Source organism: Lates calcarifer, linkage group LG13 (assembly GCF_001640805.2).
Source record: "Lates calcarifer isolate ASB-BC8 linkage group LG13, TLL_Latcal_v3, whole genome shotgun sequence".
NCBI classification, from domain to species: Eukaryota; Metazoa; Chordata; class Actinopteri; family Centropomidae; genus Lates; species Lates calcarifer.
Genome location: NC_066845.1, coordinates 9,875,779 through 9,891,562, shown reverse-complemented (window position 1 = coordinate 9,891,562; position 15,784 = coordinate 9,875,779). Strand labels below are relative to the sequence as shown.

Here is a 15,784-nt window from a genome sequence, read left to right as displayed (position 1 = left end):
GCGAACCAGTGGAAAGAAAAATAACTACTTTATTATTCTTTTTCTTTGTCTTGCATGTGGGTGTACCAAGCATGGCATGTACCAGTCTTTGACATTACTGACAGCATTTTTCAAAAGGAATGTTAGTGCTCTGAGTATCCACTATTTTCAACATCTTTATTAGTGAAATGAATTTTAAAAAAAAAGAAGAAGAAGAAGAAGAAGTCAAAACTGGGAAGAAAATCTTTGACAAGACTTAAATTGGCCCCAGGGGCAAACATTAAGCGGATGTGGACATGTTTGTGGCTTCTTCTTTTTCTTGTTGCTCCATTAAGCTTAAAGGTGCTGAAAGCTGAAAAAAAAAGATGATTTAATTTCGTTATTACACCAGAACTGAATTGTATTTTTCAAAGATGCAACAAAAGCACACAGAGTTTTCAATTAGGCAGATGTCACCCTTTTAATGATGGTTTATTCTCTTATGAGACAGAACATTTGTATTTATTCTATGTAAAAATCCATCCTGCTCCAGAGTCCAGATCACTGGCTCTTTCATTGTTTGCATTGGTCTTGTATTGTTTTAATCTTATTTAAATTCAATTATAATGTGGAAACATTCATTCATTAACAGTTCAACATTAAAGCGCTCAGACCTGTCAGGTGCAAACAACTTCCTGGTTTGTCTGGTGACTAATGGAGGCATCTTTTGAATTATGTCATTCAGTCAAGGAGACAAAACAAGTTCCTAAACAAAAGCTTAAAGCACAAAATGGTCATTTACGTTGGAGGACTTGTTCTCTCTAAATGAGACATGGAGTGATACATAGTGCACCCCTATCTACCCAAAAAAAGTCAGTCATCAGGTGCAGATGATAAAGACTTCCACTGCCTAAGAGCAGTGGAAAAAGCGCAACCACACATTTTCAAGTGCTTTGTTTTGTTTGATTTTGAAAAATTATTTTACTGTTTATTTTAATGTCCAACATGCTTTGAGATTTCTGTGGGATTAAAACTTTAAATTTTAATGTTGTAATTCTGTGATTTGTTTTATTTGTATGTGTTTTAATATGTTATTCAACATTTACCCCAACCATTGCATGCATCAGTCTCACACTGATTTACTGTATGTATTACCTCCTCATTAGTTTGTCACCTGTGAAGCACTTTAACCTCAGTAAATACTGTACAAAGAAAGTCATTTCAATTTTGCTTTGATTTTTATTGGTGAGAGTTGGACACATTTTATAGAAAGAAAAGATTGTATATTCTCATGTTTTATCTTGTATATTCACTTTGAACTTTGCTTACCTTCTATTTTATTTTACTCTTTTTCTATCCTATTTATATATATCTTTTTATCTTGTCTTAATGCCTTTTTCATGTCTTATGTATAGGGCATTGAATTGTTTTGTTGCTGCAAAGTCCTCTACAAATAAACCTGCTTTTGATATAAGTTGAATAGATGTTCAAGGTCCCTGTACAGTTATACTACACTAAAACACAGCCCACACAATTTTGATCCATTTATTATGTTTGATATGACGTACAAAGTACCATAATGACCTGTAAATGTAACGTTACAGGTCATTTCCCCACTCTGCATGCACTCTTCATTACATGACATTACAGGTTTCCTCAACGCTAAAAATAGCACTTAATCAGAGACAATAGGTAGGACTAACTTGGCACTCGCTCAGACATGTGGCCTCTCTGGTTTTGTTACTTCTACTGCATGACCAGCTGGTGATACAATCTATCCAAGATTTACAGTATGTGTGTATCAATCACAACTGACATAAGAACAAGGAAAGCCCAAAATGATTTAAAATTATGTAGCTATATGTAAAAAGTGTCATTGTTGTTTAGGTTCAGCAGAACTGAGCCAAAATACTGACCGTCAGTGTCCATAGTACATAATGACTATGTGGAAGCCCTTTTCTCCCAGTGTTTCTCAAAATAAAGTTTCTCATTAGTTTCAGAAACTAAGTCATTATTTTTTTTTTTTTTTAATTTTCTCAGTATGATGACTTAGAGAGTCTTTTTTCCCCATAACATTAGTGGTAATGGGCTTCCATTAATTATTAACAGATACTACTTACATAATGTGTTACACTGGTCATGTATTTACCGGCAGTGACTAGTGATACAGGAAAAAGAAATGCATGTTTATCAGGTGTGGTTTTCACACACCATAATTACACACTATCATTGGCATAGTCATAAATATTATTGTCTTTCCAGTTACCATAATCTAACCTAATAATATTACACCTAAGAGTAAACTAATCTTAAAGTAATCAAATATTTTAGCTTTAAAATAACGATGTAAGAAATGTTTTAAGCTCAGGCTCCAGGTCTGTAATACACAGTGTGTTTTATGGAGGTGGATGTCTGTTAGCTGTTCGTTACACTTCGTTGCTGAGATGGAAAACTTTTTTTGTCTAGGAAACTGTGTGATGATGAGTGCTGCTGGGAAGTTTTATTCTTCTTGAGACTCCTCCTTGTGCTGACTGAGCATTCAGGTGTTCTTTCACTTCATTTTCAGTTTTGTTAAGCACAGAACTGAAAAGAGAAATTTGTAAGTACATGTACTCAAGTACTGAACTTCAGTACCATTTTAAGGTAATTACTTTACTTGAGTATTTCCATTTTATTTTGCTTTCTTCTTGATCACTGCAATGTTTCAGAGGGAAATACTGTACTACAAATATTTGAGAGATACTAATTACTTTGCAGATTACGATTTAAAAACAAAATTTATGTTCAGATATAGCGTTGTGTTTCCAAATAAACTACCCAACAGTATATTGAATGTAATAATTCTCCACAATGAACTCCAGCAGCACCAAAATGTTATGTAGTGTGCTCTATATGATCATTTCAACTTGCATAATTTTGAAGGTACCCAAATAAGAATTCTAAATATTCTTGTATTTTCTTTAAACTGCAGCGTTTCCTGCTCTTTAACTGTCCCAGAGATTTTGAGAGGGAGTTAAGTCTTGGTGTTTTTTATTATTATTATTCTATTGTGTTTTATTTGTAACTGGCACTAGGTACACCGACTGAAACTTGAGACATGTTTTTAGACAGCTACTGATCATATCAGACAAAGGAATGGCAAAATTATGTGAGGAATGGTGAGTGGGCAGGGTGCAGTGTGTGGCCAGGTAAAACATTACCTGGAGGAGATCTCTGCAGGAGGGAAAATGCAGTTTGGCCACAGGTTGGCAGGCAGCAGTTCCCACATTGAGCAACTGTTAAAAAAGAATTTTAATAAGTTCACATGAGTTTGTCAAAGGCTCTTAATCACATGGCACATACTTGCCCAGTTATTATAGAATTTGAAATTTGATGTCTTGGCTCCTTTTTCATTTTAGAATTGATTTTGAGAAGTTTCTGTGTTTTGGGTCCCTTCATGCCTTATTGTACACCAAGACTTTTCACATCTTTTTAAGGTTCCATGATCCTGGCATAAAACCAAGTGGGATCATGTTTTTTTTTTTTTTTTTTTTTTCAAACTGAATAATCAATTTGGGTGGAGTGCGGTTTCAGCCTATTTGACATTTAAAAGTTTGATCCTAAGCCATCTGGCTTAAGATCATCTGGCTTAGGATGTGTTAAAATATTTAATGCCCAGCATTTTTAAAGAGATGACATACAATAAATAAGGTAATAAGAAGCTCCTGGCTTGCGAAAGAGAAAACCAAAACCAAAAAATTGTAGCGAGTGCTCAAAAGAACGTTGTATGTTATTATGTTGTTTCCCCCTGAGACTAAGACTGAAACACTGTACATCTAAAACAGTCTCCAAATCACTGTCATTGAACTGGATAATAATTATTAGGTTTAAGAAATCACTAATTTTCTTCCCCCATAAGAAATATCATATGTTCAACTCTTTTGCGGCCTGTTCTACACTGTCAGCAAAGTGGGCAGATAGTGGAGACCGCAGATCTGTGAACAAACAATCAGATCATGGGGGCCTCACTCTCTGTACACCAGCAAGGCTAAACTGGCAGGGCTCCTAGCCCCATCAAGAACAGGAAGTGATAAGGTGGCTGCACAGCTGTGTAATCTCCTGAGGATGATGGCACCTTTCTCTCAGGGCTACACTGTTGTGTAGTCTTCTGAAGATGTTGTTCTTTTCTCCTACAAACTTTACTCTGTTAGACAGTGTGTACTCTGAATTGCATTTAATCTATTGTACTCGGTACTCATTGTGTATCTCATGCTTGAGTGCATGGATGGAGTGCAGTGGGTTAAACTGCTGGTTTACAACTGGCCACTCAAAATTAATACATCTCCTATGACAGACAAATTCCTCCTCTTAAGATAACAGTCTAGTTGCTTTTGTTTCTCTAATTATTTCCAGTGTTATTTCTATTTATTCCTGAGTTCAGACACTGAGGTTGAAGAACCTCCATAAGGAGGTTTTTTGAGTTCCAACAGATCCAGCAGAGTGAGATGCCGCCTTTTAGGATCAGGGCTTTAAAATGTTGACTGAGACATCCCCACTCATTATATCTTATTTGTCATCAGGTTGTCCTCTGCACAAGGAAGTAGCTAACAGCTGATTGGTTCTTCAGGTAAATAACTTGATTTAAGTGAGGCTATCATTATCAGACAAATGGTACATGGTGATAGATGATATGATATATTTCCAGGGACTGGGAAATGTATTCCATCAATAGCCCCTTTTACACAGAGATGATTATTATTGGCATTAAGAAGAACCTTGATTATGCTGTCTTTGTTTACACAGAATTACACATCGGCATCACAGAATCAGAGGCGTGACATGTAACACAGCAGCTTTGGCATTGATGAATGTTTGTTCTGTGCCAGATCTCCCTTTTACACAGATTTTGATTTTTGTGTGTGTGTGTGTGTGTGTGTGTGTGTGTGTGTGTGAACTAATGCATGAACTCTTGTCTTCTTGTCTGTCTACAAGTTGACTATCTGTCTACACCTTCCTCATTGTCTGGGCTTCTTTTGTCTCGTATGCATGTTTCTTTCATTCTGATGGAATGGGAAAGTCGGATGGTTTGTAATGTTTCCTCATATTTGGTCTTAATTATTTGTGCTAAAGGGAATACTGTCTCCACTACAAGGAAGTACCAACAAATAGCTGGCAAACAAAATGAAAGAATAACTCTAAGTCTCTTGCAAATTTGCTGCCTTAGACGGGGAGCAGCTTTACTTCTTTTTTTTCTGTTGGTTGGTTTGTTTTGTTTTTCAGTGTCTTTTCAAGAAGATCCTGTCAAAAAGTATTTTTTTTGTAGGTTCACATAAATTTCATTTGCATATGATTCTTAGTCATTGTAGACACATGTACTGACTCAAACAGTAGCAAGCGTTACCTTCAAATCCTCTGATGAAAGTTTGGGCATCATGGAGATTTCTTTTACATCAAATGGCCTGCTCTTGGGCTGAACTTGCTGCTGCAGTCCTCTGAAATCTGCACCATATGTATATGAATTTCCTTTCAATGAAATGACTTATTTCATATAACTTGGAGATCCCTTTAAGTTTGATGCTGAGCTCACAACATTTCCTCTGTGTAGCAAAATTTCCAAATAGCTCCTTTAAATGAGACAGGTTCCACCTTTACTCCCTATGGAAATTCTAATCATTGGCACCTAATCTGGAACACCTGATTCTAATTTTATGGATTTGAGGGGTGTGATGAATGTAGAGGTGTACTTACTTTTTTCATGTGACCAATCAAGCAATAAGCAAGAGACAAAGAAATGAGAATGAGCATGTTTGATTAATTTGAGAATACCTCTTTCACTAGTTGTTGTTGCATGTTTTTTAGAAGTCTCCTATAAGTCTGGGAAGTTGTGTTTACGCAGCTTGTTAAGTCCAGAATGACTTTGGTGAGCTCATATTTTCAGTTGTCAGGATAGCCGAGCAGTAAAAGGCACCAGACTTAATGGTTGACTCCCTTCTGAGAAAAGAGCGTTTGAAATCCAATTTGAATTCCCACCCCTGACAGAGGTTATACCAACAGGTTTCATACTCATAGATAATCTACTGGAGAGTATCCTACCTTTAATTATAAATGTGTATAACTGAGTGGGTCTCTTCTCAAGCATGGCATGAATGTGCTTAATCACATGATACAAAAGCTATGCTATGTATATTTCACTTAGTTGGTCAAACAAGGGGTTAATGAAGAGAGCAGCTTTTTTTTAAAAAAAATCCAGGACACAGACCATGTCAGAGACCTTGCTGAAATTTGATTAACAGAAGTGACATTTTATATTTTGCATTACTCCTTATGAGACAGTTTGATCTGTCAAGTTTTGTTCATCTGCCTACAACCTCCAGCCAACAGCGAAGTCTCTGCAATCCTTCTCTCTTTAGGATTATGGATAATAGCCTGGAGATTCTCCTGCTTATAGCATGCTTTTCTTCTTCATATCAGCAGTCTTTTTCATTTTGACAAGATATGATTTTTTAGAGTCAGGGGCTTGAAAGATGTATGTCCAACGCTGCCAATAAAACAAGTCTTTGCAGTCATCAATGCCAGCTTTCAGATTCAGACTGACTGTGGTGACCTAACACCTACAGTTGTCAGGGTGGCTGAGTGGTCTAAGGCACCAGACTCAAGGTGTGATTCCTTCCTGGGCAAAGGGACTTCTGGTCTCCAAATGGAGGTGTGGGTTCAAATCTGAGTCCTGACAGTGTTTTTAGTCACAGGTTTCATCCATCATAATACTGAATGTAAAAATCTCATTGAATATTTATGAGTCACCTTATAGAGCTGAATTAACAAACAACTGAAACAACTGTTCAACACTGAGTCAGATGCTCTGTTGACTTAGATTAAGCAACACTCCTCAAGCATGAGATGCACAATGAGTACTAAGTACAATAGATTATAGATTAAATGCAATTCAGATTGCATACTATCTCACACACTGGCTCAAATCATTGTGAGAATTACACAAAATCTGAGTTGATTTTCTTTTCTCTCTAAATGCATCATTGTCTCTTTCAAGCAACTTCAGTGTCATCAAACTGAAATGGTGGGACCCAGTCCAGGGACCTGTGGGAGAAGTCACTCTGAGACAGGTTCGGGATCTGTCCCTCAGAGTTTCTAACTACAAAAGCAATCAAGGCTGTAATGCAAAGAAAAAGGCCCCAATACACATGTTGTTCTCACACCCAGACATGTTGCTTCCATCACTGAAGGGCATAAACAGCTGGGAGTTGTCCACCCCTGGGCGATTAAGGCTAACTGTGTCAGTCAGGTTTAAAGGAGCCATGTATGCCATGTCATACCTGCATGAGCTCTTGTCCCCATGGTCCCACTGTACCCAACAAGTTGCTATAACAGTCTGTCTGAATGGTGAGATTCCTAGGAAATGGTTGCTGTCAGTGAAACATTTCCTAGTGAAACAAACAGTACCTCGTTGAGCAGTGGGGTTCGTTGTCATAACAGGTTGGTGGACTCCCTGTTATGTCAAGTCATGTTCCAGAATCTGGCAGTTGAACCCCTGTAGTTCACAATGCTGATGTTGCACCCCTTCAATTCCTCAGTCAGGTCTCCCACAGCTGTCTCTTGATAGGGAGCATTCAGGGTGAAGGCTACCATTACCCCTGGGACCTCTGAAACATTAAGTGGGCGTAGTGTCACAAGTATCAATGCACCAACCCTGTGAGGAAGTTGTGTGCAGACACTCTTGTTAGTGATTTTCCTGGTTGCAGCCATGACTACTGCATACCAGGAGTTTTCCTCAGGCTTTGTTGGGTTCTGAGTGAACTCAGAACATGGTGAGGAGAATGTGGTGGGGCCCGTTCCACTGGCGTGCTTTCTAGTTCTTCCTCCTCAGGTCTTTCACTATGATCCAGTAACCATGTGGTGCAGTTTTTGTTCTGTGGCCTTTGGGAGAGCGTCCTTTGCCTGTTTGTGAATATCAGAAAGCACAGAGGACAGGTTTGCACAATAACGCATTTCATAGGGGTCTTTCAACAGGCCCAATCCCTGTCTCCGTCAGCCATGCAAAGAGGATCTCAAAGGGGCTGAGGCCGTTCTTGTTTCTTCTTCCATTGGTTTTTGTGGAGGTGGATATGCACTCTGTGGCGTTCAAGTGCCTCTGCCCACATTTGTAGTAGCAAAATTGCAAAAAAAAAAAATTGGGAGAAGTTAAAGAATCCTTTTTTAGTCATCATACTCAGTTTTTTTGCCTAATGAAGGAACAGGTATTTGGGTAAACAAGGTTTCCCTTTACTTTGTCAGTGAAAGAGCAGCCTGCTTTCTTCCAAGCGAGTCTCTCTTCCTGGGTGGTTCAGGCCTGCAGTTCCTGCAAATCAGCTGTGAGTATTAGTAGTGAGTCAGAAAATGGTAAAACATTAAAAAGTCTGTTTTTGTTTTGCAACTACTTTCGCTGCAGCCTCTGCTCTGGCATTCCCCAGTGAAACAAAATCATACTTGTTAGTGTGTGCTTCACATTTGTAGATAGGAACCTGTGTGAGATGGAGGACAGCATCAAGAAGCTCAGCAACCAAAGTATGGTGGGCAGTAGGTTGCCCAGTGGATGTTAAGAAAAATCATGCACCACTCCCCATGCTTATCTGCTGTCTGTGTAGATATTGACTGTTTTGTCTCTAGCCAATTTGAGTTTTTGTGTGATCACAAATGGTTCGGCGCCTTTGATCCGTCCTACATCATATTAGTGTTTCACCCACAAACAAGATAGCACCTGATTTAACTCAGGAATTTCAGAGATATCATTCACAAAATTGTAGCATTCATGAAACAAATCAAAATGGATCCTTTACCTTGGGGGTTGTGTGAAAATCTGTGTCTGGAATGAGCTCAACAGTTCAGTCACTTAAACACAAATGGAAATCTATACCAGGGTCTGATGTTTCTTTCCTCATTACATGCTCTTGTCCAAGGTCCCTGTTGCACCCTGAATAAAATGTGACAAGATTGGTTAGACAGAGTAACTGATACAGCAGAGTGATCATCAGACCAGTATAACCAGTTAAGTTTAAATGTGTGTTTATCCTGGCCCCATTTCTCCTCAAAATCATTGTCAGTCCCTTGAGAGACTCAAGATGTTGAATGGCTTGCAAAAGGAGCTGTTGTGTGTTATGTGTCTCTAATTCTGTGTCATTGTGTGTGTGTGTGTGTGTGTGTGTGTGTGTGTGTGTGCGTGCATTTTCACTTATCAGTTGTTTGGGGTGATTTGCTGTCTTGGTCTCAATCTCTGCATCAGAACCAGATGCATCCCTCACTGGCCCCAGCTCCAGCACTAGTCTTGCCTTTGTTGTCCCCGTTGTCAGGACAGTCTTTGGCCCAGTGACCCGTCTTGCCACACCTGAAGCAGGCGTCTGATTCTCCACAGCCCCTTCCTCTTCCTCTGCTCCCGCGCCCTTTCTCATCCAGGAATTTTTCTCTTGTTTGATGCTGTTGATAAAATGGTCTTTCAGGTGCACTCCCCAGGGGGTTATTGGGTGAGTACGGTCTGGACCTGCTCTATATGAAAAGTGCCTTGAGATAACTTTTGTTGTGATTCAGTGCTATATAAATAAAACTGAATTGAATTAAATTGAATTCCCCTCCTCCAGGTCCGGAGCACTGACCTTCATGGCTGGCCTTCTTCTGGGTGGAGCCAAGTCCAGATCAGGGTCTAGTTTGAGGCATAGATTCTGTCCCTGCCTTTTGTTTTCCTTAGGCCAATAAGCAAATGCTTTCCAGTCTGCTTTAAACACCTTTCTTTTTCCCTTTTGTGTAGCTTGACTGAATCTCTCTTTCTCTCTCTTTTTTTTTTTAGAATTTAGTTGCTTCTCCCAGCTGAGGTGGTTGTAGGGACCTTGGATTTCATCAATCAATTTTTCCAATTGTAATTTTTACTCTGTTACACTCTCTCACAACCATAGACTGTATATAAAGACTCTTTAAAAAGAAATTTATAAAGAATCTTTATATATCTATGGTCTATCTATGGTCACAACACACCCAAAATATTGGTGGCGAGAATCATTACTATCTCAGAATTCACTTATCAGAAAGACAAGGTTGTTTGCCCAAAAAGGGATTCACTTAATCACCATGGTGAGCGGGCTCCGGTACTGAGGACTCCTTGACTCCTTTCTGAACAAAGAGTGTCCAAAATTCAAATCCCACTCCTGACAGACGTTTTACCAAAGGGTCTCATTCTTGTAACACTGTCAATGTCAAAAGCTTGTTATGCAGCTCTTTAGAATTATAGATAATCTCCTGAAGAGTAACCTAAGCTTAATGATAAATGTGTCATGTGAGCAAACTTTTCTGTTTTGATGGGATATGATTCATAGGGGTTTGTGGCCCGGCTAGCTCAGTCGGTAGAGCATGAGACTCTTAATCTCAGGGTCGTGGGTTCGAGCCCCACGTTGGGCGGAAGAGCTTTTAGATGAAGGGTTAGTTGTTAGAAATGTTCAACAGACAAGTCAGTTTATATTGACCATAAGTGAAAACACCAACGATCATTTCAGAGTAACACAGAAAAAGTGCACTTTGATGGTGCAATAACTGCACTGTAAGGCTGCTTCCAATTGTTACACTTTTTTTTTTTAGTTTTGTTACAGAAAACTGAAAAAAATGGGATGTTATAAAACTTTTGACCAGCAGAGTAAACAAGGCTCTCCAGAAGCTGTTACATCACGGAGAACTGGATAAAGGACACAGCTTTCATAGAGTCTATTGTGTTGGATTGCATAATATTTCACAGATGATTGCATCTGTATATTTTCTGTTTTCATAACATTCTGTCATTGATGTATTGCACATACTCACTAATAAAGAGGCCTTCAGTCACTCTTGCAAATAAACTGAAGGTTCAACAAGCACAGCATACCACAGAACTGAGGATTGAGATAAATGTCAGCAAAACCATGAAGCTGGTTGTAGATTTATGGAGGAAGTAGCAGAGGGACTATACACCCTGAGTCCACATCTCCAAGAATCCTACATGGTCTACACACAGACCACCTCAGACAGTTCCTCAGGGGATCCTAAAGACCATCTATTCTGGTGCTGTGGAAAACACGCTACCTTGTACAGAAATTACATTGTTCGGGACTGTAGAGCTGTACAGAGGGTGCAGAGCCAGAGCTGGTGGGATAATATGGGATCCTCACCACCTCATCGTTCCAGCCCCTGTAGTCCAAAACAAAGGGGCTCAGAGAAGACTTCTCTCATCAGACTGACAGAATGTTGAACTCTGTAAACCCTACAGAGTGGCGCCCTCTTGTGTTGTGCTCTGTAGGCCTTCATTCTTTTTCTAATTCGTATTTTTCTGCCACAATGAGTCTCAACATTACATTTGAGTACACATGTCACATGACAAACAGAACCTTCAATTCTTGGCTACATAAATCTCTCTACATAAATAAGCATGTGGCTCTATTCAACTTAGTTTCTTAAGCCACAGCATTGATATACTATTAGATCATCCGTGGGGCAAAATAGATCAACGCGTGTTTCCTCTGCTCTGCTGCCATCTACTGGTCACGTCAGAAACCTACATGAACTGTTATTTTGAAATATGAGTTGTGAACTTTATTTCAGTAAAAGAATTTTTAAAAATGAATCCAGGCACACTCCTCTTTGCTTACAGACCACAAACAATTTATGGTGGACACACAGTATAGGTCTTACCAAACTCCAAGTATGAGCAGGAAGGAATTAGCCTCTAAGTAAGTAAATACTTTATCTACATATACAGAGCCTATACAGCCTACGTTATATCAGTTGGGTTTTTTTTGTTTGTTTTTTTTTTTTTTTTTTTTTTTTTGTTTTTGTTTTTGTTTTTGTTTTTTTTTTTTTTTTGTTTTTTTGTTAGGATTAATACATTTAGAATAGTATAGACTAGGTATCTCGTGATCGCAGGCTGGAGGTCAGTTTATATTTATGAAACATTGCAGTGGAGGTATAAAGAGATTTACAGCAGCAGTCTATAATGGCCCAATTGATTATTACCCTAGAGTTATTTTTGTTTATTTAGAACGCCTGCGCTCTACATCTACCGATCTGATTGGGTGAGACGATCAGCCTATTATTTCCGGTGCGACCCGAACAGCCGCACTGATGTTATTATAATCAAAATCATCTGCGCCTCACATCGTTTTGTTCCCCTCCATAGCCATGTTAACATCTGGGCTTGTGCTGGTGATCCTCGCGGCGTCTCTGTGTCCCGGTAAGATGATGGTTTAATGACAACGACTTTAATGTCTGCTTCACTGTCGCCCGACCGGTCGCCATTAATTCTGCTCTCGTGGATCAGGTTGTTATTGTGGGGTGTATGACATACAATCACTGCGCAGATATTCTGGCCAACGCCTGTATATTTAAAATGTTGTACCGTTAAAATTTTGACTGTGTGTAATGTTTCTCTTTGTGTCTGGGAATTTAAAGGAGACTCCAGGTTCGTCATAGACCCTTTGTCATTGATCAAACAGAAATCTCTGGTAATCCTGACCTTTATTTCTTATATCACAGTTCTGTCAGATCAAACTAATATATGCAACTATGTTTATACATACTTTGATTTACTTTCTTACACTCACTAAACTGTGTTAGTCTCATTCACATCCTGTTTTTGCACATTAATGTTTATTTGAAATAATAATTGTTTTAAAAGTCTTTTGCATTTATTAGAGTACCACCTACAGTTGTTTGGCTTCAGCAACAAACATTTCTTCACACTTTTCTTAAAAAGTGCACATCCTGAAGCAAAACACTGACAAGTCTTTCTTTATGTTTGAATTATGTTGACGTGACTGTGGTCAGGCTTAAATAATTATCTCACTGTGGCTTCTCCCTGTCAGACATTGGACATCTGCTCAGAATGCAGCCAGATCATCCAGCTGTCCACCAACATGATTTCCAGCAGAGATACCAAGGTGAGGATGTTGGCAATTCACTCACTGCGCAGTTTCATTTTACTTTCACTTCGCTTTACTGTACTGTACTTTATGGAATTGGAAACTGGCAGCCACACCCAGCAGCTGAGATCTCTTTTAATATCTTAAAAACTTAAACCTAAAATTCTATTTGTGTAGAAAAACACATTTCACCATTTTCAACACAAGAAGACACACAGTATCTTTGGTAAAGCATATACAATCCACTAACTACTGTGCCTTTGCAGGAGACTGTATATGAAACCCTGCATGCTCTCTGCCAGAGCCTCCCAACAGAACAGGCGTCAGAGTGTGACTCACAGGTGAAGGCGTATTTGCCCAAAGTCCTGCAGCAAACACCTGGTCACCTGGTGAGTTTAGCCTCTATTTCTTCTTCTTTTTAGACACATGGAAATACAACAAACACTACTGCCTTCAGAGATGACTTTTAATGTCAGGTCATGTATTATTTTGTAGAAACCGGGGGAGATCTGTGTGGTTTTTGGACTTTGTGCTGCTCACAAGGAGGAAGAACGTCTTCCCCACCACCTGACTGTTAAAGACATATCTAGCTCTGCAGTCGACACAGCCCTCAGCAGTCATGTTAGTATGAGAAAGCAGAAGTGTAATACAAAATGAAAGTTGAAGTGATTTTTTTTTAAATTATATTATTATAAATGGCCCACTTATCAGCTGATCCTCTCTCTAGGAGCAGTTCAGCCCAGTATGCTCCCTGTGTTTGTTTATCATGAGGAAGCTGGAAACCCTGCTCCCCCAAAATATGACTGAGGTGAGGTTTGTGTCACAATATAGCTGTTACTTAAGGCACATATCCCTCACTATACATCACATCGTGTAAATGTCACCATCTTCTCTGTCTTGACCTGCAGGATGCTTTAATGAAGCTCATGGGAGAGGTCTGTGATCTCATACCTCAGAGCTACAAGGACCAGTGTGATGATTTTGTCAGCAAATATGGCGTACAGATAGTCGAATTCCTCTTATCATCCGCTGCACCTCACACAATATGTACTCTCTTGCACCTGTGCTTGTTCAACGAGCAGCCTCTTCCAGGTCAGTCACACATCCGCCACAAATACATTTTGCCATCATTTGCTTATAGGTTAAACCTTAACCTCACACTCCCCGCCTCCCTGTCACCAAGTTAAAGCTCTACTGATTTCCCAGAGGTGTTCCTCCCCTCGGACTGCGAGTCGTGCCGCACGCTAGCTGTGCTGAGCCGACTGTACCTGGGTCTCAACGCTACTGAACCTCAGACTTCCTCTTTCCTGCAGACTGTGTGTGTGCATCACCCCAACGCCATCCCTAAGGTCTGACCCTCAGCTCCTACTAATGCTAAATATCCCTAAGTACTCCCATCCAACAGAACCCCTCACAAATAACTGTAAAGCTCAGTCAGCAAACATATTTTGTTTGTGTCCACACTGTTATGTAGTTACTCAGCTGATTTTAGCTCATGCCTCTATATGTCCTGTTTACATGCTTTTACATTATTTATTGCTTTAACTGAGAGGCCCCAGTAAATTGATCTAAGCAGGTTTTAATCAGGTAGACTCAGAAAAATCTTTGTCACTTTGCATGAAATAAAGTGAAGTAACCCTCATGCTCTTTTCAGTGTGAGGCGTTCACCCGAATCTATGGCTCCCGACTGCAGGAGGTTTTGGGAAACCAGATGGATGTTCCACATGCCTGTGAGGTAAGAATAAGCTTTTAAATAAAGTCATACATACAACGACCTATCTCAGTAGGGGGACAAAAAGGAAACTCATATTGTATATCGAAAACACACTGACTGATATGAGTTGTCTTGGACTGATCACCAGTTCATCGCAGGAAGATATGAATTGTACCATAACTTGTGGCAGAACGCATCTTTTGGTGTCTAAAAAATGCACAATGATTAGTTGATTTATATCATGTCATTCTTTAGTCTGGTGCAGACTCTCAGGATGTTTTTTCCCCATCTGTCCTGCAGAGAGCAGATCTGTGTGTTGCCTCGAAGAAGTTGGAGCCACTGGGAAAGAATCGTTGTACTTGGGGTCCAAGCTACTGGTGCAAAGACATTGAAACTGCTCAGAAGTGTGGCGTAAGTTCAAGTTTTTGCCAAATTTAACTGATAAAAGTGATGCAGAGGTTAGTCCCATCATCAGAAACTTAGCTGTACTGGCTACCTACAGTAATCTAGTCTGTTCTCCCCAACACTGACCTCAACAGTAAAGCTTGATAGTCTAAAATAGCAATGTAATTCTAGTTTGTTTGTTTTTTTTGTTCTCTTTGCAGAACCAGGCCTTCTGTGAGAAATTCATGTGGAAGAAGACTGACTGAACCAAACTGCCAAACTGACTGCAACTTTGAAGATACGTGTACACAAACAGCTACTTTCTTTTTACACATTATTACACTGATCAGCAGGTAAATGTTTTATAAATGTAATGCACTGAATGTTTTTTCACTTTTGGGGTAAATTATTCACCCCCTATGCTATTTCAATAAATCATCCATAAATATTATTAATAAATATTGCAGTTTGCATGAAGTAATGAAGTCATGTGTCACAAGACTGGGGCTGGGATTCAGTCTGAAACATCAATTTCTGCAGTAGTGAACAGTTTTGTGAAGCGTTAGTCTGTACAGTACATGTACGTGTGTATGTCACTATGAATGTAAAAAAATGGCAAAAAACCTTTGTCCGTCCATATGTTAGCTGCAAGATGAACTCTCAGTATGTATTAAAGACAATTTGGACAATTGACGACTCAACTTGACTGCAAAGCTTCTTATCATGTTGTGTTATTGCTGTTCTGTGATCTGTGATGCAAAAACCCACATTCAAAACTAAATTAAATCAAAGGTTTGTCATTAAAATTCAACATACAGATAGAGAC

The 15,784-nt window shown here is 39.3% G+C and overlaps 1 protein-coding gene, 1 long non-coding RNA gene and 1 other non-coding gene across 3 annotated transcripts; 2 read left to right on the top strand and 1 right to left on the bottom strand.

Annotated features, from left to right (window-relative positions):
- Positions 1-193: 193 nt before the first annotated feature.
- Positions 194-5,588, bottom strand: LOC108878080 (uncharacterized). Its single transcript, XR_001960192.2, has 3 exons — positions 5,339-5,588; positions 3,159-3,233; positions 194-331 (listed from the first exon to the last, which is right to left on the bottom strand). It is a non-coding gene; the product is annotated as an uncharacterized LOC108878080 (long non-coding RNA).
- Positions 5,589-10,301: 4,713 nt separating this feature from the next.
- Positions 10,302-10,374, top strand: trnak-cuu (transfer RNA lysine (anticodon CUU)). Its single transcript has one exon. It is a non-coding gene; the product is annotated as a tRNA-Lys (tRNA).
- A 1,630-nt stretch (positions 10,375-12,004) lies between these two features.
- On the top strand, positions 12,005-15,781 carry sftpbb (surfactant protein Bb). The gene is made up of 11 exons (XM_018669455.2): positions 12,005-12,172; positions 12,391-12,443; positions 12,804-12,878; positions 13,127-13,249; positions 13,356-13,481; positions 13,588-13,668; positions 13,769-13,952; positions 14,067-14,209; positions 14,515-14,595; positions 14,875-14,985; positions 15,180-15,781. The coding sequence occupies exons 1-11, from the start codon at positions 12,121-12,123 to the stop codon at positions 15,222-15,224; spliced, it is 1,074 nt and encodes a 357-aa protein (XP_018524971.1). The 5' UTR covers positions 12,005-12,120; the 3' UTR covers positions 15,225-15,781.
- The last annotated feature ends 3 nt before the right edge of the window (positions 15,782-15,784 follow it).